This window comes from Ambystoma mexicanum, chromosome 7q (assembly GCF_040938575.1).
Source record: "Ambystoma mexicanum isolate Mex_15411 chromosome 7q, UKY_AmexF1_1, whole genome shotgun sequence".
Lineage (NCBI taxonomy): Eukaryota > Metazoa > Chordata > Amphibia > Caudata > Ambystomatidae > Ambystoma > Ambystoma mexicanum.
In genome coordinates, this window is record NC_090941.1 from 120,856,248 (window position 1) to 120,879,179 (window position 22,932).

Genomic DNA, 22,932 nt, shown 5'->3' on the forward strand with positions numbered 1-22,932 from the left:
CTCTTAGTTTAAAATAATCTCATTCAACCCATTTTCACCTATTTAGAACTGCATAGAAATCGGGTGTCCATTCTGTGATTTCGAACCCGTGAAAGTGTCATTTGCCATTTGAATCTTACTTTATTTCTGAAAATCTACCTCCACAAAATCGTCCGTATCTTTTGAACCATACGTGCTAGGAACGAGATTTCATTTTAAAGCTAAAATCCTCAGCTTTCCAACAAGCCCTAAACCGACTTTCTACTCCTTATAGTTTTTCTGTAATCACGCTTTACGCACTCGGAAAACGTGCCGCGAATTGCAATTTGACTCAAACTTCTTCACCCGTCAAAAATCACTGTCTTTTGATTGCATTGCTGAAATTCGTTTTCAACCTGATAATCCCTCATGAATCATTGCTAGTGTTGACCTGAACTAATTCAAAGTAACTGTCACCTACCCTGAATCTCCTATAGGGAATCAAAATCATTTTTAGCGTATTTTCACTTCTTTGCAAGTCACATTTAAAGTATTTTTGCCTGTGTTTTAAAATCATTCCTGTTGCTATAAGCTTGCTAGGGGGGAACTGAAGTGGTATTGCATTTGATTGTATTCCTGAAAATGGTCTGCTCTCCTTCCATCTCCTTATATTGCATAGGGGGGGAGTGAATTGTTAAAAGAAAAAGTGATCATATTATCTCTTGTGGAAACCATCTCAGTTATTTCTGTGCTGCATTCTTTTCCATCATTGCATTTCCTTGAACCCATAAAAGCATTCTCAGCTACTGTATCCTCTCTATACCAACTCCTAAGTAATTAAAAAAGTGTGCTAGTGTAATACTAGCCATTGTTGATCACTGTCATATTCATAAGTGTGCTATCAAATATTAATTTATTTATAAAAGTGTGATATATATATATATATATATATATATTGTTTAATTTTTCAAATACATCTTTTAATTTGCAAAACAAACCTACTTCTTGGCTTAGTGAGGTCAGGGGGATTCAAAGAGAGGGGCGTAATACAAGGGTTTATCATCCAGATCTATGAACTTGTCATAAAAATATATAATTAAGGGCTTCCCTTGGGCATCCCAGACTCGGCATTGACTTAGTTGGAGTGCTGAATTGAGGTCCCTTAACAGTTCCCCAGTGTCACCAGACCCTTTGTTTTCCGTGTCTCCTCACCCACAGTCACCTGCCACTTCTCCCCCAGTGTTAACTCCCTTCTCCCCATGTCATCTGCCCCTTTCCCCATGTCACCAGCCTTTCCCCTACCAGTTTCACCAGCTCATCTTCCCATATCATCAGCCCATTCAACCATGCCCCATGTCACCAGCACCTTTTTCCCATGCGCCCCTTCTTCCGAACAACTGCCCATTCTCTCCCTTATTAACTCCCTTCTCCCCATGTCCTCTCCCCCTTTTCCCACATGTCACCAGCCTTTCCGCCACCAGGTTCACCAGCCCATCTCCCCCATGCCATCTGTCACTGCCCCTTCTCAACCCATGTTAGGTGTTCCTTTTTCGGTGTCACCTCCCTTCTCACACTTTGTCCCCCATGTCACAGCCTCTCCCTGCCCACACCTGTGTCACCAGCCCCTTCTCCCCCTCTGTCTCTAGCCTCTTCTTCTCCTGTTGGCTGCTCCTTCTCCCCATACTACCCCCCTTCCCCCCCTTGTGACCAGCCTTTCCCCCACCTGTGTCATGACCCTTTCACCCTCATATCTTCTCAGCAGAGGAGTGTTTGTATTTTGTGGAATATTGGATAGAGAACGTTTTACAAAACAGTTCAAAATTATGTCCTCCCTTTCTGGATATGGTGCAAAATTCGGTTCTCTTCCTCAAAATTATTCTACTGGTAAATTTGATGGACAGTGCTGTTTTTCCCGCATTGTGTAGCATCGGTCATTTCTATAGCACACCCACAAACACAATTGTTTCTTGCTGTATGTGTTATAGGGATTGTGCAACACTTCCCTGCATGCATGGGGGATTTTTGTGATTAATCATTTATGCAAATGTTAATTATATAAGGCAATGGGGCTCGTTTTGCAGGGTTGTGAAGAGTAATAGGTGGAGTTGCAACCCTGGTATGAAGCCCCGTGAAGTTTATTTATTTATTTATTTTATTGTTTGCTTGTTAGGCGCTTATACAATAAGAACATACTGTTTCAAAGTGCCCACATGGCAAGGGAGGGAGCAGGAGTGGGAAAAACATTAAAGTACCTTAAAACACAATATATAAGAGCAGTGGGGGAGAGGAAAACAGGATAAACTTACTATGCCTTGTGAGTATTCGGAACCTGCAAGTGCAGCAAGGAAGAAGGCAGGGGGTCAATGCTGTGGAGTCTGAGCTCATGGGTGAGCCACAGAAGAAGTGCTAGGAATGTCGAGTGCTACACGGCCTGGAGCCTTGAGAGGTGTAAGTGAGAGCCACCAGGGCAAGTTCAGGCTGCACCCTGATTCCTTCTCATATGTATTAGCCACTGAGCTATTGCACCCTTTTTTACTTATTTTCATCTGGCCCAAAAAAGTTCATATGTACCTAATTAGGCCGGAGAAATCTCTGGTTGTGATTCATAAATTCTGTGTTGAGTAACAGGCAAAGGTGAAGTGACCTACATTTAATGCAATTTTGTAACAATGGGCACACAGAATATCTGACCCAGTAAAATGTAAGATGTCAAATGTGTTGCACTGTGGGGTGTAGGGTTGAGTGAGCCATGCAACCCCACATGTGATATGCAACTGTTCACTAGTATAGAAAATGTGCATGGCAGATAGGGGACACACAGTAAAATTCAAATTATTAATTTGTTAATTAAATGCAAATGTTGCAAGGAAATGTCAAAACTACAAATAACCAAAAAAACAGCAAGTGTCTATTTGTGTGTTGGGGCAGGTGAACGACAAGAAAGTAGCTTTATACTTAGTGTGTTATAAATCAGTATGCATGCAGCAATTATAGCCTTTGGGTTAAAATGCATATTGATGAGATGTATGTTTAAACTCCTGGCCATGGGTTTCAATCCCCTCAAGTTTCATCCTTCTAAGGGCATGTTGGAGTGGTGTCACTTCCTGTGATGTCACTTCATGTGATGTCATCGTATGCAAATTAAGGGGCCCTTTGCTGCACTTGGCCCCACAATTCCTAGGGCAGACCCTACAGAGCACCACTGATCTGCTGAGTTGGTGAGGCAACTGGAGGCATTGGTAGAGCCCTCTGGAGTGGGAGAGCAAGCTGGGCTATCGGAGGAGGCCTTAGCAGTGACAAGCAAAGAGTCAACGTGAGGGAGGGCCTAATGTGGGCCCACACTGTGGCAACGGAGGATCAGGCAGTAATGTCCATAATATTGGAGGAGGTGGTGGCTGCAGCAAGCACGGTGGAGTAGATGTTTAGTTTTGGTCCTAGCTGGACAGTGGGCATAGAGGAGGAAGTTGTCTCTAACCTGCAGTGTGAGGGTGTGGCTGCGCAGGAGGCGCAGGACTATTATGAGGTGGTCCAGGGGAATCACCAGCTTGTTGAAGTGTGGCAGAAGGAGCTGGATCCACTTAAGAGGGAGGAGGAGTAACAGGAGGGGCAGGTCCAGGAAGAGGTGGAAGCCAGAAGAAGCCTCAGGGAACGGTGACCACAACCCTCCCACCCCCCACACGCCCCGCAGTTTCCTTGGTATAGAACTGCCAGTGGAGAAGAGCCTGTGGCCTTTTCTATGGTGGTGGGCTGTTTGAAAGCATGTCAAGTGGGGGCACAAGGCAGGTGGCAAAGGGAGCTGGGCCATAGGGACCATGGAGATGAAGAACCACTTTTGCCAGTCACACAGCAGGATGAACTAGATGCATGTCTCTTCAGAGGCCAGCTACAATGCAACCACAACCACTGCCCACTCCAGCAGTGATGAGGAGGAAGGGCCCTAGAATGACCCAGGCCGGAGTGCAGCACAGATGCAATATCACGCATGCCAACACCCACGCCCATCCATGCTGCCCAATCAGCATCTGTGAAAGTGGCAACTGTGTCCAGCGGCAGATTCCATTCGCTGGTATCACCACAAGAAGTTGCTGGCAGTGTTCAACGCAGCTGATGGCACACATCTTTGGACAGGGCCCCCAGGACGAGATCATGTGGCATGGAGCAAATACTGCCTTTATTGCAGGCTGTCGGTTAGTGCTGAGGAGCTGGACCGCATAGTTGTGGTGGGAAGCCTAAGGAGGTTTGTGGAGGAAAACCTTCCCACCTGTAAGGCTTTGTGCAGGGAGAGTGAATAAGGCAGTCATGGGGGCGGGTCTGGCTTCACACGGGGGGGGCTCTTCCCACCTGTTCAGCAGCCGTCTTCAGAATAGCTGGAGAACTGTGAAATTACCGGAGGCCGTTATTGGGCCGCTTCTTCCTGTGAAACTGACAGAGAAACCTATGGGCGGATGCTTCCTGTGTGAAAACCCCCAAAACTTTTGGGGCGGCTACAGCCTGAGAAAATACCTGAGATCATGAGTGTACATCTGTATCCTGTCAACAACAAAAAACTGAAAACCTTAGGGGGCAGATGTGTCCTCAGAATGTTTCGAGAACCTGAGTGGGTGGCGCTCCCTGTGAAAGTATAAAAGAGCATTAGTAGGCGGCTGTAACCCGTGAAAATGCACGAGAAAGTTGGTGGGTAGCTATGCCCTCTGAAAATACTTATGACCATTCCAGGGAGGATACACCCTGTAGAACATGGACATGTTTTACAAATGTGTGATCAGGATTCAAAAACATGACTTGCCGTATAGTCTGTGCAATGGAATGTTTAAGGCAACTACAGGGTTGGACCAGTCAGTCACTGTCACTAGTGCATGCATCCATTTCCCAAGCAAACATGCAACGAAGTAACCATGCTCCACTTTTCAGTGTCTGACATGTACTGCACAAAAATCATTATTATCATCATCTTCTGTCTGATAGTATTTGCGATTAAATTCTCATTCATTTATAGAAGTGAAAATGATTCTAAATGCAGCACTACAAGGCTTCTGCTGTGGTTAGACGCAATAGCCCAGGACACAATAAAACTCTCTTGACTGTACACTTGCAGGGGATTTATTTATTTATTTATTTTTGCATTTATAGCAGCGTGCAAAGCCCTGAGGCATCTAGGCGCTAGTTTCAGTTACTGGAGTCATTCACGTAAGTGCTGCTGGCCAGATGGGCCATCTCTGTATCAATACAGTAACAAGTCATCATCCCTTCCCATAGGTGAAATGCCCAGTAGATAATGTAAAGAATCCTGCGGATCCCTCACTGAAACCCTGCCTAAAGTCTCCTCCCAGGTGGCCCGGGAAAAGACTGATGCTTACAGATCCACACCTGGGGGTGGTGCAATGCGGCAGGATCACCTGGGTGCCTACAGGGCCTTGGTTAGTGAGGCGATTGTGTGGGATGAGACACAGTATTTTTCCCCTAACAGGGAGATTCTTACCACTATGCCAGAAGAGGTTATGGCTTATTGTTATTTTAATGTCTCTCAACCTCCTATCAAATCTAGGGTGGTAATTTGTATTCCTTAAATCAAATGCCCTCCTCAATATCAAGGGTACACTATAAGGAATGGCGGAAATGTTGTCTTCTCTAAATCATCGTCATCTAACAAACTTAAAACCTACAGCCCCTCTGTTAAAATTACCAAGGGAATTACTTCTACCCTTAAAAATACACAAGAAGTAGAAAAGCCTAACTTTGAAAAAGTAAACTACATGTCCCAGAATCCTATAGGGACTGAGATGAAGAAGAGGGCTGAAAAAGCATGTAGATGTAGAAGACAGGCAATTAGGCCTAAGAGCCTTTCCAAGGGTCAGGCAATTGACATCATGGCTTGACACACCTATGAGGCATAAAATGCTGCAGCAGGAGAGCGACGGAGGAAGGAGCTGGAGCAGGAACTGGAAGGCTGGCAGCAGTAGCAGTAGCAGAAGAGCACAAGGCTGGCAATGCATGAGGAAGTGTAATCAAAGAAAGTACGCCGGAGCGTGAAGACAACAGATTTCACCTGCAAGCACTGAGAGGGTCCTGCGTTCTTAAAACTTGCATTGCCGTTACTGTACTAAGAATGATGTGCTACGAGTGGAGGTTTGCTATGTGTACCGAGTGGCTGTAATTGCAGAGCCGTGACCGTGCTTAAGCAGGAGGCCAGTAGCAGGAAGCAAGCCGAGGGACAGAGGAGTGAAGGAGACTCCCAATTGGCGTGGATGGACCTGAGACAACCGTGTTACAGAAGTGGAAGAAGTCCGGAAGGTGAATTTGCCCGCAACCTCTTTGTTCCTAGAACCGGTGAGTGAAGCTCAGCAATCAGGTTCACAGAAAACCTTGCTGGTAACTGTTACCACATCAAAACTTGCTTAAGAGTAGAAGCAAGTATAAACTGTTTGTTGTTGTGAAATAAAATGTTGCTGACAATGGAAATGTATCATGCACTAATAGTGAAAGCTGTAGTGTTCGCGTAAGAAGAAAAGCATATAATTTTCCATTGTTGAACTATTACTGTTGCCAGAGTGGTTGCGTGTCCTAATTAAAGAGGGCACGCCGGCTAGAACATTCCGAAAACCTTAACGTTGTCTTTCACAATTGTTACAAGTACCACCAGCATCAAATGAAGCTTGCGTGTGGCCAATTGTGAATCCTGACAGGAGTTAGAAACCTTCTCTGTGATTTTACGTGGGAATACAATCACTTGCAGTCCTGTAAGGTTAAAGATCTACATTAAAGAGTGGTCTGAACCTTTTAGTATTAAGAACAATTATTCTTTAAACTCAGAAGTTGTTGTACTAACGATAAGAACAAGCATCACCCAAGCCAAAAGGCTAACCCCTTCTATAGTGAAGCAAGTCCTGTTTAGATCTATCCACCTGATCTGCAAAGTTCTTAAATGTCCAGTGTATTCTGATACAAGTTTGACATTGTTAGCCGAAATTGGAAGTGTGGCATGACAGCATCAGAGTAGCTACTGGAACCAAGAAGGTGTGAATACAGCCGGAAAAGGGAGCTGGGTGCTTGTAAAGAAGATTGAGCAAATAATCTGTAATTCTGAGACTGCTGAAGGTGAGAGAAAGTCAGTCTTGAGACAGTGGCAGGTTATATTTGTGGCAGTAAGGCAGACAGAAGACGCGAACAGGCTGCCCTTTTCTTTGAGCATAGGAAAGAAGAGTGCCTTGCTTACCTGCGGAGGTCGAAGTGTTGTGTCTTTATTTGCTCAATAATCCTGAAGTATAAGATTAAGCAGAAATACCTAAAGTGGATGTTACATTGAAGTTGGTGACGTAGTGGAATATTGTGGAACAAAGGAGTCTGTTACCACGTTAACAGTAGTAGAAGGGTGGTTGTCAAGAGGAAAGCAACAACCCAAGAAGAAGCATCCTGACAATTATACCAAATGCACTGCAGAGGTCATAACGACTTGTAAACTTGTGGAAGGAGAAGCTGTTAATCAATTCTTTGAACTGTGGCAATCTTGGAAAGAGGATATCCAGGATTACCATTGGTGCTATTTTCTTGGCTGGAAGCGGAAGGGGATCTTTCCAACTTAAAGCTGAAGAAGTGTTGCCAGTGGAGTTTTGTTTGATGAACTTTTGTTTTTATTTGGAACTTAGAAAACTGGTTTAAGACTTTTCTTTCCCTTTGAACCTGTTGAAGAACTGATAAGAACAGGGTTCAAGACTTTCCCTTTCCATTTTAGAAGTTCACTTTCGACAACCCAGGGGAGGGAATTTACCCAGGACAGGTGAAGGCCATCCAACATACTAGTTATTTGTTGTTCACTCTTTTATGGTGTTTCTGATTTCCTTTGAATATTTTGTTGTTTAGTGTGAGGGCCAGTTTGTTGATTGTAGGAGTTATTCCCTTAGCCTTTAGACTAGGTAGGGAATTCCCTGATAGAATAGGACTAGCAAGGATTTATTTGAATTTTTTTTCTTTAATAAAATGTTTAATTTAGAGAAAAACACAAGCAGTTGTCCTCTATTCTGTCACCTGCCTCCCTGAATCACTGTTGCTCACTCCCAGCAAAATCAAGCAAGTATGATTCCCCCACAGATTCCTGACTCCAAGTGCCCCTCCTCCCAGCGGTCTCTCGGTGGCATATGTCTCATCCGCTCACATCAAGAGAAGGACACTGACTTGTGTACCACCCTCTTTCCTCAATCACTGCATTTATTCCCAGCAAAATCAGGTGAGTGTGACTCCCCCACAAGCTGCCAACAAGGATTCCTGGCACCTATCTCTCCTCCTCCCAGGTGCCACCTAATGACATGTGTCTTTTCCACTTGCATTAAGAGACAGAAGCTGACTGCTGTCTCTCCTGCCTCCCTGATTCTCTTTTGCTCCCTCCAAGCAAAATCCGGTGAGTAAGACTCTCCCACAAGATGACTTTAGGGATTGATTGTTACTCCCGCTCTTCATCCCAGATGTCACCTGATGACATGTGCCTCACCCACTTGCATCAAGAAACAGACACTGACTGGTTTGTCTGGCACCCACGTGAAATGCTGCAGCTCCCTGCCAGCAAAATCGGGCAAGCTTGACTCTCCCACAAGCTGCCCCCAAGGTCTCCAGGCTCACCCTGCCCCTCCTCCTATGTGTGTGTTACCCAATAGCATGTGACTCGTTCACTCAGAACCCGAGATGGACATTGACTGGCATGCCACCCGCCTCCCTAAATCTCTGCTGCTCCAGCCCAGCTAAATCAGGCAAGTGTGACACTCCCACAGTATGACCTTATGGATTCCTGGCTCCTCCCACTCCCCCTCCCAGATGTCACCCGATGGGTCATGTCTCACCCATTTGCATCAAGAGACGGACACTGACTGGTTTGCCACCCCCCACCTTTAAGCTCTGCCGCTACGCCTAGCAAAATCAGGAAAGTGTGACTCTCCCATAAGCTGCCCTCAAGTATTCCTGGCACTTCCCACTCCCTCTTCTGCTTCTCCTCACAAGTGGCACGCAATGTAATTCGTCTCATCCACTTGCATTAAGAGGCAGACCGTGAATGGTGTGTCACCTGCCTCTCTCACTCTCTGTTTCTCCCTCCCACATGCTTCTCTTAGGGATTCTTGGCTCCTTGTGCTCCTTCCTCTACGTTTCAATCCTATGGCAGGTGTCTAATCCACATGCGTCAAGAGACAGAAACTCACTGGTTTTTCACTCACATCCATTAATCTCTGCAGCTCCCTCTTAGCAAAATCAGGCAAGAGTGACGCGCCCACAAGGCGCCCTCAAGGACTTCTGGCTCCTACCCACTACTCCTTCCAGGTGTTACCCAATAGCACATTTCTCCTCCACTCACATCAATATACGGAAATTGACTGGTTTGTCACCTGCTCCTTGAATCTTTGCTGCTCCCTCCCAGCAAAATCAGGCGAGTGTGACTTCCCACAAGCTGCCCTCATTGTTTGCCGGTTCTTTGTGCTCCTCCTTCCAGGTAGCAACCAATGACACATGTCTCACCCCACTTTGGTCAGGAGAGGAACAGTGACTGATGTGACACCTGCCTCCCTGAATCCCTGCAGCTCTTTCACAGAAAAATCATCTGAGCGTCAATCGCCCACAAGATGTGCCCATGGATTCCCAACTCCTGCCGTCCCTCCCTGGTGTTGCTTGATCGCGCGTGCCTAGTGCTCTCTCATCAAGAGATGGACACTGACTAGTGTGTCTCCATGCTCTGTGAATTGCTGCTCCTCCCCCCCATCAAGATCAATCGAGTGTGACTCTCGCACAAGTCTCCTGCTTCTCTTGCACAGTGCCACCTAATGACACGTGTCTCGCACACGGATTTCAAGAGATGGACATCGACTGGTGTGTCACCACCCTCCTCAAATCTCTGGAGATGGCCCTGTTGTGGTTCACCCACTCCAGTTGAGTGAAAGAATTACACAGTGCTGTGTAAGCAAAACCAACCCTAAATCTCTCTCTTTGACCGGATCCCAGGCACTCACTGACACTCCCTATCCACATTCCTACAACTACTCTAAATATCCCTAAACCTCTCTAAATATCCTAAGCCTGCCTCCAGCAACAAATTCCTGCTTCTCTGAAAGCTGCCTGAGACTGAATGGGAATTCCAGGACCCTGTCCTCCTTACAACCACGTGGACAAACGTCAGATGCACTTTTCAAACAATTCGTCTGAGATTTGTCCTGACAAATCACAAGACCTTCAAGTGATTCGGCTTTGTTATTGGGAACGTTCATCTAGACCTAGAGTCTCCTGCTCAAACTCCTTTTCTGTCCTTTGCTAAGTTGTTTTCCTTTTTTTTTGTTTGTTCAGAAAACAGCTGTAAACATGCCTTTGCATGTGTGCACATAGTCTCTTTGGTTACTTATGTATTTTGTTTTTTTGTAATTCCTGTTTTTGCTATTTTAATTCTGTCTGTGTCTTTGTTATAAGGTATACACTCACTCACTTGTTCGGGCATTGATGAACATTGTTAATTTTCTACAGGTGTGGATACAACTGTTTTATAGTGCCTGCTTCTGGTGGCTGTTTTGCTATGCAGTGGATGCCTACCTAGTCGTTAGAAGATCTGCTGGAATAAGGTACTTCTATTATTAAACGTATTTTGCAGTTAGCAAACATCTCTTGGATAAACTGGGGTAGGAAGTACATACTAATATCAGCTGTCAAAGATGTTTCAGAGCATTCACAGCCTGTGTCTCATAGCACTCAATGGCGTGTGGTGCTGAATTAGAGAGTGCCCATTTGAGGATGATGTTACCAAATAATCATTGCAATGTAAACATTCCCAAATCTTCAATTATTACGATTAATCTGTGTACTGTGAGTTTTTTTGTTTGCAATTATTTATTTGCAGATTAGTGCATCCGAGGGGAACTTCCATAAAAACAGGCCTAGCATTTCAAACCTTTTGAGAAGTGATCAGATCTCAACGTAACAAAATCCAAAAACGAACGATTTCAGTCCTATGGTCGTAATGTATGGGACTACAGTACATGAATGTCTGCCGCTATCAGTGGCCGCTGGTGAATTATTTAATTGGTGATACGTAAATACTTGTCAAAGACATGCTAGGGCGACCAAGCATAGTGATGGAGCCAAAAACATTCCAAGCGGGATCCGGTGGTTCTGACCCCAGGGAACGTTTTGAATAATGGTTTTTAATGGCGTTTTATGCAGCACACTTTCTATGAAAAATTGGGTACAAATCCAGACAGTTTACAATCGGTTTTGTACGGTAGCTCCTGAAAGAATCCAATAGATGCAAGTCACGAACCGTGCACAGGAGCATTTCCCAACTCATTTTCTTGATGCCTTCCCCACAGTATATGCCAGTGTAAAAAACATTTTCACGTTGGATGTGTCCATACATTTACACTCTGGCTGCGCCAATAAATGTTTGTATTCTCATATAAGAACATACTCATGTTTGCTTTGCACATAATTCCAGTAACGATGGTATAAGAAAACATGTCCTAGCTGGTTCTGCCAATATATGGCAGTATCCACATATAAGAAGAGCCTCATTTTCCATTAAAAATGCTATGCCACAATAATAAAGAATGCCCAAATTAGCTGCAATAATGTAGGCAAGTCTAGACAAGTATTAACAAGTATTAACACTTATCATGTTTGCTTTATCATAGATGACAAGTAAAAAATACCACGCCGCAGTAAGAAGTGGTTAGACTTGCTGTACAAAAACACCATTCTAGCCATGTAATAACACTTATCATGCTTGCTTCATCATATATTGTCCAGTAAAAAATGTCATGCCACAGTAAAAAATGACGACACTGGCTTCATCAAAATCTCACTCTCACCACATAATAACACTTATCACGCTTGCTTTATTACAGAGGCCCAGTAAAAAATGGCACATGAGAGTAAGACATGGCTAGACTTGTCAAGTCTCCCATGTCTCCCTACCATCGTTGGTCATGGTGGCACCATCAGAGACTATACTATGCAGTGGCTCTTACTCTCCCTAACATGGCGTCCAGACTGTTACACCCTGTGCAACGGCAGCGAGTTGTTGCAGCCGTACGCCTGACTCCTCCCTCTTTGCAGCGAGACCTGGGATATCAACAGCTTGAAGCCGCCTCACTTTGCATAGCTACTCCTTTAGAAGACGCTCCGTAAATCACGCCTGTCCTAGCAAAATTCCTTTCCTATCCTAGGTTTGCAGTTATACTTACTTGTTTGTCCTTTTCCGTCAGCCGCTTCATTTCCTTTCTCTGTGCTCACCCGGACCATCTTCCTGGCATTCTCACAAACCCGCTGCAGCTCCACACGCTCGCCAACATAGACACGCCCCCGACTAGTCTCCTGCTACGGATGGCAATTACCCGGTTCCTAACCTTTCCATGTCCACGCATCACATTGAAACCTCACATTTCTCTCTTCCCCACAACACGAGAAAGACATTCCGCTTAAGTATTCCCTGCATTGCTATCACGACCCAGCTATGATTCTCGAACTTCTCTCGTACAATTTTGCAATCCCGCGGAAGCCCACAGCAGGTAGAGAGACTTTACGCATATCATTTTCTCTCTCTCTCTCTCTCTCTCTCTATAATCTCTCACTCTCTCTACCTATCATTCTCTTACAGACTGTGCATAGAAAACTCTTAACAGCAGCCTCTTCTAGGACTGAGACTTGGTAGTCTGCCAAGATACCTTTAGGAAACTTTACTCCTTCATGTTATCCGAGTCCTCCATTAAACTCCTACTTTCTTGTTGAACACTTCAGTCTACCTCAGAACACAGATTGCGCCAAGCAACGCACTCTACTACTAGAACACCAGACGACTCCATGCAGTCTGCTTCCTGCCACCACCCAGCCCGGCTTCCAGCACGGGTTTTGTACCCCAGAAGAAGGTTTCCCTGGGGTTTCTGCTTCCTCCGGCTCACATATTAGTGTCAGGAGTGTCAGAGCCTCTAAGGGGATTTCTCAGACTCTCCAGTCACTGCCTTTGGTTCAGGTCAGTGTCGTTTGTACTTTATCTAACCTTACCTGTCTGTGCATGCCCTTCCATGTCAGGACTAGCTGCACCAAAATGCCAGTGTAGTCATGTAATGTCACTTATCAAGCCTGCTTTATCATAGATGTTCAGTGTGAAGGCATCATGAAGAAGGACACAGACAACAGACTTAAAATAAAACATAAAAAGATATTAGCTTAAATGTCAGGATGGCTGAAAGCCTAACTTAACCTATGCTATGGTGGGATTTCCCTACCTGAATAAAACTAAGGAAAGTCTGGGTCAAAGAGTTGTACTTAATAGTGTCCAAAACCTATCCTTGCCCTCAGAACTACAACCAATAAATGTGTAGGGATTGCAAAGTCAAAAGAAACAGTGTTTAACGCAAAGTTCTGAGCTTCTTCCAGCTTACAGCTTTCTTTCAGCTCCCCTTTCCCAAGAATATGAACGTTCTCCACAAGCATATGAAAGTTCCATTAACAAAAAGACTCAAAGTTTACCTTCTCCAGTTGAAGCTGATATAGTTCAAAACGGTTCCCTTGCCCAAACTTTAAGTTGCACAATCCAAACCAAAAGAGTCTGTGGACTTGGTTCCCAAGAGAACAAGTATAATACCTCAAGCCTCATGATCCCTTTCCCCAAGGCTTCACTTGCTTCAGTCTTTTCAAAAGTATTGCAGTGGTTTTATTGGGCTTGCTTCATGGTGTCCTTTAGTTTTCACCGTTTAGGACTCCCTGGCTTAGGCACAGTTTTCAGACCCCACTGTTCACCCATCATATGTTGCTCAACCATGATCCCTGGGTTCCTTAGCCCACATGCAGGTTTCTTGACACTGCCTCCTGTGCCCAAGTCGCCTCCACTTGACTCCTTGTATTGGTCTCTTGGCTTTAGGGTGTACTCTTATATTCATCTTGCATATCCTTGGTTGTATTGTGGCTCTGCCACCATGTATCATACGTCCCTTGTCAAGTTGTAGCTTTGCCACACTGCACTCATTACATTTGATTGTTTAGGCTTCCTTCAGCCTTTAATATATGCAACTTTCTGGTTAAATGTAACTCTTTGTGCAACATAGATTCATTATAGTTGAATTTCAGTTCAGAGTTCACAAGTGGTTTTAGGTTGTTTCATTATATTCAGTTTGAACCGTACACTTGTTTGCTTCAGAGCCAAACTACGAGGGAGTTCGATATTCAATATGTTTGTTTGCTTCAATGTTTAAGTTTTCATATAGTTCGGCATTTAAGATATATTGGGTTTCTTTCAAAGTCAATTGGGTTCTGTGTTTCGCTTCTTCTGTACATATGATCTACGTCCTCTTGACCCCCTCTGCCGATATTTGGTTGTCTGTTGGGTATTTTTGCCCAACTTGGGTAACTTCTCATCTTCTCGTATTGTTGGTATTCTTCTAAAAAAATTGTCGATGCTGTGGATAAACTGGAATCTTGGGTGCCTGTTGCCTCTGCTGGTGCTTGTGTTGGGTCTAAATCTTTGTCACTTATTGAGTCTGTGTCTGACGAGGACGGTATTTGTTGCATACTTGGTTTTCTAGACTTGTGAGGCATTGGTTTTTGTACTGGTTTGGTGATAGGTTTCTGGAAGGTGTATACTCTCTTGAATTTATAGTCCATTTCATCTCTTATAAATTGTCGTTGCTTTTTAAGTTTTGTTGCTTCCATGTGTTGTTCTATGATTTTATCCAGGATCTCATAGTTCTTAAAAGTTTTCTCTGGGATATTTAGTGCTTCTATTTGTCCTTTAATAGTTTCGATTTCCTTCAATAATTTTTCATGTGTTTTCTTTGCATTTATAATTAGTTTATGTATCATTTCTTTGGACGTATTTGTCAAGAGTTCTTCCCAATCTTTTAGGCTGTCTATGTCGTCTTCCTCAAATGAAGGGAAGATACATATTCTAAGGCCTCTCGGAATTCTGCCTACTTCTAAATATTTTTCTAAGGTTTTAATGTCCCACCATCTTGACATCTCTTTTTTTAGTAATCTTTCTTGTTCAATGAAGAGTTGTCTGAGTGACTTGGTATGAGTCTCATCATTGGCTGTCGATTTAATAGTCTGGCTTGAAAAAAGACGTTCCGCTTCCTTATCTCTATTTGCAAAATTCTTCAACATGATAGTAAATTTAGTGATAGTAAGGTGAGAAATGGTCTGCCTTTGCTGCCTGGTACTCCTAATTAAATTTGTAGAAAATCAGCCTTAAAACAGCTACTGGCGCCCGATGTTGTTGTTGTGTGTAGGTTGTTTAGTTAAAGATTCTTCCTTTTTGTAGTCTAACTGGCAGCTCTAATTCAAAATACAGTTTCCCTCAGGCTGTCCAAGGGTTGAAAAATTGAAAAAAACAACAGAACAATACTGTATTGATTGAAATGGCGCCTTTTTATTAAGCATACATGTTACTAATTACTTCAATAAGTGTCTTGCAGTTATGCACTTAGTTTATCACTGTAATAAATGTCTTACAGTCTGTTGGTGTGCTCATTATTTTCTCTTTGTTTAAGTCCTTTATCCTCTTGCTTTGTGCTTGTTCCTCTTGTGTCCTCTTTATACTTGTCCTCTTTTGAATTATTTGTGTCCTCTTTTCACTGTAATAAATATCTTACAGTCTGTTGATGTGCTCATTATTTACACTTTGTTTAGGTCCTTTATCTGCTTGCTTTTTGCTTGTTCCTCTTATGTCCTCTTAATACTTGTCCTCTTTTGATTTATATTGTGTCCTCGACACGTGTTTTTCCCTGTCTACTTATCTGACGGTTCTTCAGGAGGATCTTTATGTTTATCTCTTCTAAACAATTGCTTTGCTTCAAGTTTACCTTACTCAGTTGCCTTTCCTTGTTCCTTGTTAGGTTTGATATTTGTTTGCTGTGGTTTTTTATCCTTGTATTGATGGTTCGGAAATCACTGAAATACATAACTGTTCTATTGCATCTGTGTTTCAAATTGCCTGTAAAAGAAAAACCTGCGTCACTGTTTAATTTGCTTTCTGTCGCTCTGTTGTTTAAACTAATACTGATCACTTAGTCCAACATGAAAACATGGTTATTATCCAATATATATGAGACAATAATTCTTTTCGGTTTCCACTGTTTCTAAAAAATGCCTTGTTTTCTGAAAAAAGCCTTTTTGTCTCTCTGATTTTCTTATTTACCTATTAAGCTTTTAAACAATTGTATATCCGTTTTTAAATTCAAACTTATTATTACCTTCTTATTTCTTTCGGAATATCAAATGTTATGTTCGTCATTTATGTGCTCCTTCGCTGGATTCCAATGTTTTTACGCTACGTCTACATGGGAAATGTGAAAATAGTAATGTTTTAACCCTTAGTAGTAACTGACTTCGTAGAGATGTTTAACATCTACTTTCACATAAAGCACAATCATGCGGTCCTAATCTGTCCGAGTCTCTAACATCCTTGTTGCCTTAACGTTGTTTGTGTGATCTCCGTGCTTCCCCCGTGTGCGATGGTCTGCCTTCGTTTCTCCTGTTTGTCGTATTCGATTCTCGCGGCTTTGTTAGTTACATATTGATGTCGATGTTCCGTATCACGTGTCTCTCAAGTTTGCGATCGCGTGACGTTTGTTAGTGACGATCGCCATTTTGGTTTGGTCATGTTATTCTCTCTTATCTTACACATTTTGAAACTACGTTTGTTATTGCTTCCTTATTTCAATTCGAACTTGTGTTTTTCCTTCTTATTTTGCATTTCATTGGTACCTCGCATTTTGAAAAAAACATTTCCTTGTTGCGAATGTTGTATTTGTTATATTTTCTTTTTTACAGGCAATTATTTCTATGTTATTGAGTAGATTCTTACTTTTCTTACATTTCGTCTTTTTTGCTTGCCAGACTTCTAATGTTGTCATATACTTGTATATGTGTTGTTAGTTAGCCCAATGGCATGCTTTATTCATTGATGTTGCTTCAGAGGAAATGATGCATGGTCTTTGTTGAGTCCTGTGTGGCATGTATCAAGATGACAAATCCAAAATGCCTCTCTTTTCCTTAGCATTTTTTCAACATTTCCACCTCTTGGTGGAATTACAATGTTTTCAATGCCAAAATATTTGAGCTTTCCAATGTCAGTTAGTGAATGATATTGCTTAAAATGGTATGCCAGAGGTGTCTCGGGTATTTCACTTCTTATTGACCTAATGTGTTCTCTGATTCTGGTCCTAAGCATGCGTTTAGTGCTTCCAATATACAATTTCGTGCAGATGCATTGTATTGCATATACTACCAATTTACTGTTACAGTTGATGAACTGTTTTATTTTCTTAGTTTGTCCATTGGGCAATGAGATTTCTGTTTTCTTGTTGTCTGAAAATTGTCATTGGTTGCAGGATCCACACTTGTAATGTCCTGTCATTGGATTTCTTAACCACATTTGTTGTGATGGGGTGATATACGTTTTCTCTGAAACAAAGTGAGATGGACTGAGTATGTTTTCAACATTTTTAGCCCTCCGATAAGTAATACTAGGTTGCTGGTCCATTAGTTCTTCCAAGTTTTTGTCGGTTTGTAGTATATTCCAATTCTTCTTAAGAATATTGTTCAAAGTTTTATTTTTTCTGTTGTATGTTGTGATGAATCTTATGGTTTCTCCTGTTTGTGTTTTCCTGGGATTGTTTCTAAGAAGGTCTGTTCTTGTTTTGAGGTTGGTTTTCTGGTAACTCTTAATTAGATGTTTATAGTTGTAACCTCTATTTTGGAATTTTCTAATGCTTTCTCTTACATGTTTTTCAAGATCTTGTGTCTTTGTACAGTTGCGTTTAATCCTTAACATTTCCCCATATGGTATATTTTTAGTTATGTGGCTTGGATGATTGCTTGCAGTATGTAAAATGCTATTAACTGCTGTTTCCTTTATGAAGAGAGTTGTATGGATTTTGTTGTTTTCAATGAAGAGGTTCAGATCCAGGAAGTTGATACTACTTTGGCTGTATTGTATGGTCAATTTCAAATTGTAGTTATTGGAGTTCAAAAATTCATGGTATTGTTTCAATTCATTTTCTGTGCCGTTCCAAATCATGATAATGTCATCAATATATCTGCCCCAATATGTCACCTGGTTAGTTATGTTGAAAAAAGGATGGGTCCACGCATGTTCTGTCTCAAAATGTCCCATATAGAGGTTGGCATAAGATGGGGCATATGTTGCCCCCATTGCTGTTCCTTGAATTTGTTTATATATTTCTTTGTTGAAGGAAAAAATGTTATTGCATAATGTGAAGTCAAGCATCTCTAATAGCATCCGATTTTGTTCTAGAAATGATATTGATCTTGTTTTTAAGAAATATTCTGTGGTTGTTATGCCCTTTTCATGTAAGATACTAGTATAAAGACTTGATACATCTAAGGTAACTAACCAGAAGTTGGGTACCCAGTTGATGTTTTCTAATTGCTGGATTACGTGTTTGGTGTCCTTTATATAGGATGTGAGTCCTGCTGCCAGAGGTTGCAATTGGTGATCTATATATTCTGAGATCCTTTCTGTTAAGGACCCTATGCTGTTAATTATTCGTCTGCACTGTGGTAGTCCTTGAAATTCTTTATGTATCTTCGGTGTGAAGTAGATAGTTGCCATGATAGGATGGGTACAGTTCATGTATTGATATTCTTCATCAGTGAGTAAGCCCATGTTATTCCAATGCTCGCTCATCAGTTTCCAGTCTGCTTTCAATTTTGGAAGAGGATTTGTGGTTAATTTTGTATAGCATTGGATATTACCCAAATGTTGGTTAGCTATTGTAATATAATCCATGGTGTTTAAGAGAACTATGTTGCCTCCCTTGTCTGCCATTTTGACCGTGATGTCTGGATTGTTTCTAAGGTTGTTGATAGCTTGTTTTTCTTTCAAGGTTAAGTTTTGTCTTATTCTTGGTTGACTGTTTTTCAAATATATGAATCTGGGATCTTTTTGTACCGCTTTGTAGAATATGTCTACCACGTTGCCTTCTGGTAAAATTGGAATGAAGGAGGATCGAGGTTTTAATTTTGTACTGGCTGATAATCCTAAAATAATGTTTTGTTCTTCTGAAAATCATTCTACTGTGTGTATATCTTCTGATTCCGGTAAGTTTAAAAGTTCTAAAGTTTTCAGAACATGATCCACTGACAATTCAGATGCTGGTTGATTAGTAGGTCTCCGATTTTCACTAATGCAGTTGAGAAAGTGCAATTTTAATTTGAGCTTTCTGCAAAACAGCAAAAGATCTTTATTCACATCGAAGTAATCCCAATTACTGGAAGGGCAGAATGATAAACCCTTGTTTAATGCTTGAATCAATTCCGGTGGAAGATCAGTGTTGGTAAGATTCACAGTTAAGTTTTCCTCTGTAATTGTAGATTTTTTGATCTCGTTAACATTCCATCTGGGTTCTGTGTTTCGCTTCTTCTGTACATATGATCTACGTCCTCTTGACCCCCTCTGCCGATATTTGGTTGTCTGTTGGGTATTTTTGCCCAACTTGGGTAACTTCTCATCTTCTCGTATTGTTGGTATTCTTCTAAAAAAATTGTCGATGCTGTGGATAAACTGGAATCTTGGGTGCCTGTTGCCTCTGCTGGTGCTTGTGTTGGGTCTAAATCTTTGTCACTTATTGAGTCTGTGTCTGACGAGGACGGTATTTGTTGCATACTTGGTTTTCTAGACTTGTGAGGCATTGGTTTTTGTACTGGTTTGGTGATAGGTTTCTGGAAGGTGTATACTCTCTTGAATTTATAGTCCATTTCATCTCTTATAAATTGTCGTTGCTTTTTAAGTTTTGTTGCTTCCATGTGTTGTTCTATGATTTTATCCAGGATCTCATAGTTCTTAAAAGTTTTCTCTGGGATATTTAGTGCTTCTATTTGTCCTTTAATAGTTTCGATTTCCTTCAATAATTTTTCATGTGTTTTCTTTGCATTTATAATTAGTTTATGTATCATTTCTTTGGACGTATTTGTCAAGAGTTCTTCCCAATCTTTTAGGCTGTCTATGTCGTCTTCCTCAAATGAAGGGAAGATACATATTCTAAGGCCTCTCGGAATTCTGCCTACTTCTAAATATTTTTCTAAGGTTTTAATGTCCCACCATCTTGACATCTCTTTTTTTAGTAATCTTTCTTGTTCAATGAAGAGTTGTCTGAGTGACTTGGTATGAGTCTCATCATTGGCTGTCGATTTAATAGTCTGGCTTGAAAAAAGACGTTCCGCTTCCTTATCTCTATTTGCAAAATTCTTCAACATGATAGTAAATTTAGTGATAGTAAGGTGAGAAATGGTCTGCCTTTGCTGCCTGGTACTCCTAATTAAATTTGTAGAAAATCAGCCTTAAGACAGCTACTGGCGCCCAATGTTGTTGATGTGTGTAGGTTGTTTAGTTAAAGATTCTTCCTTTTTGTAGTCTAACTGGCAGCTCTAATTCAAAATACAGTTTCCCTCAGGCTGTCCAAGTGTTGAAAAATTGAAAAAAACAACAGAACAATACTGTATTGATTGAAATGGAGCCTTTTTATTAAGCATACATGTTACTAATTACTGCAATAAATGTCTTGCAGTTATGCACTTAGTTTATCACTGTAATAAATGTCTTAGAGTCTGTTGGTGTGCTCATTATTTTCTCTTTGTTTAAGTCCTTTATCCTCTTGCTTTTTGCTTGTTCCTCTTGTGTCCTCTTTATACTTGTCCTCTTTTGAATTATTTGTGTCCTCTTTTCACTGTAATAAATATCTTACAGTCTGTTGATGTGCTCATTATTTATACTTTGTTTAGGTCCTTTATCTGCTTGCTTTTTGCTTGTTCCTCTTATATCCTCTTAATACTTGTCCTCTTTTGATTTATATTGTTTCCTCGACACGTGTTTCCCCGTCTACTTATCTGACGGTTCTTCAGGAGGATCTTTGTGTTTATCTGTTCTACACAATTGCTTTGCTTCGAGTTTACTTTACTCAGTTGCCTTTCCTTGTTCCTTGTTAGGTTTGATATTTGTTTGCTGTGGTTTTTTATCCTTGTATTGATGGTTCGGAAATCACTGAAATATGTAACTGTTCTATTGCATCTGTGTTTCAAATTGCCTGTAAAAGAAAAACCTGCGTCACTGTTTAATTTGCTTTCTGTCGCTCTGTTGTTTAAACTAATACTGATCATTTAGTCCAACATGAAAACATGGTTATTATCCAATATATATGAGACAATAATTCTTTTCGGTTTCCACTGTTTCTAAAAAATGCCTTGTTTTCTGAAAAAAGCCTTTTTGGCTCTCCGATTTTCTTATTTACCTATTAAGCTTTTAAACAATTGTATATCCGTTTTTAAATTCAAACTTATTATTACCTTCTTATTTCTTTCGGAATATCAAATGTTATGTTCGTCATTTATGTGCTCCTTCGCTGGATTCCAATGTTTTTACGATACGTCTACATGGGAAATGTGAAAATAGTAATGTTTTAACCCTTAGTAGTAACTGACTTCGTAGAGATATTTAACATCTACTTTCACACAAAGCACAATCATGCGGTCCTAATCTGTCCGAGTCTCTAACATCCTTGTTGCCTTACCGTTGTTTGTGTGATCTCCGTGCTTCCCCCGTGTGCGATGGTCCGCCTTTGTTTCTTCTGTTTGTCATATTCGATTCTCGCGGCTGTGTTAGTTACATATTGATGCCGATGTTCCGCATCACGTGTCTCTCAAGTTTGCGATCACGTGACGTTTGTTAGTGACGATCGCCATTTTGGTTTGGGCATGTTATTCTCTCTTATCTTACACGTTTTGAAACTACGTTTGTTATTGCTTCCTTATTTCAATTCGAACTTGTTGTTTTCCTTCTTATTTTGCATTTCATTGGTACCTCGCATTTTGAAAAAAACATTTCCTTGTTGCGAATGTTGGATTTGTTATATTTTCTTTTTTACAGGAAATTATTTCTATGTTATTGAGTAGATTCTTACTTTTCTTACATTTCGTCTTTTTTGCTTGCCAGACTTCTAATGTTGTCATATACTTGTATATGTCAAAGTCCCATTTTCATATAGTTTCGGTATTCAATATGCGCTCAATTGTTAAAGTTTATTGACCATTACTCACTGCAGGTTCTTTGGCAGCATCATGACGTGGGAGCATCCGTCCGACACACACCAGCCTCCTTTGTGTTCGTCCGATGGCTCTTCTTCCTAGACCACCAGGGCTTCTTCCTCACATGGGTCCCCTGCTGCTCTTCTGCACTCAGGTCTCCCTGTTGCTTCTTCTCCTTCTACTTCTCCTTCTTTCTCCTTCTCCTTCTCCTTCTCCTTCTCCTTCTCCTTCTCCTTCCCCTTCTCCTTCTCCCTCAGCTGCTGGGTGAGTCTTCCTTTATACACCTGTAGCCCCTTGACAGGCTGCAGGTGTGAAAACCTTATTGTCCCTGCTGGACCATGATTAGAGGGACATGCCTGACCCTCACAGTTCCTTGCATGCATGTTCTTGTTCGGCCCAGTACCAAAATGGTGAAAATAGGTAATCTTCATCACTCTTGGTTGCCTCTTCTTCATCTCAGTTCTGTCAGGTGTTGTATGTGGAAAAATGGAGGAAACTGCCTTGTAATAGTCCATAAAAATTGGGTGAGGGAGAGGTTGACTGTCATAATAGAAAGGGGGATCCCATGTCTCACCCAAGGATACCCCACTCCAAATACTCACCCAGGTGATCCTCCCTCGCTTTTCCACCCCCACGGTCAGGATCCAAGAGTGATGGCCTTTCCCTGGCCACCTGCGCAGAGAGACCAAGGGGAGTAGGAGTGAGAATACCTTCAGGTTTCTCAGAACAGTAAAAGAAAAATCAGCGCATCCTTGCCCCTCTTACATCCCGCTGCCACAATCAGTGCCCCAGTCTAGCAAACAGAAGCCCACGCACATATATTCACACAACATTCCCTTGCTCATCCCCACATAGCATTCACTTGGTCATTTCCACACGCACCCATATACCATGCACTCGCTCATTCAAAGGTGCACCCAT

At 41.8% G+C, this 22,932-nt stretch overlaps 1 protein-coding gene across 2 annotated transcripts in view; it reads left to right on the forward strand.

Moving 5' to 3' along the window:
* GPR143 (G protein-coupled receptor 143) overlaps positions 1-22,932 on the forward strand; it is a 450,704-nt gene that overhangs the window by 83,639 nt on the left and 344,133 nt on the right. For both annotated transcript variants that reach the window (XM_069639113.1, XM_069639114.1), the window contains exon 3: positions 10,447-10,541. In XM_069639113.1, coding sequence (XP_069495214.1) covers positions 10,447-10,541 — 95 coding nt within the window. The remainder of the gene's footprint in view (positions 1-10,446; positions 10,542-22,932) is intronic.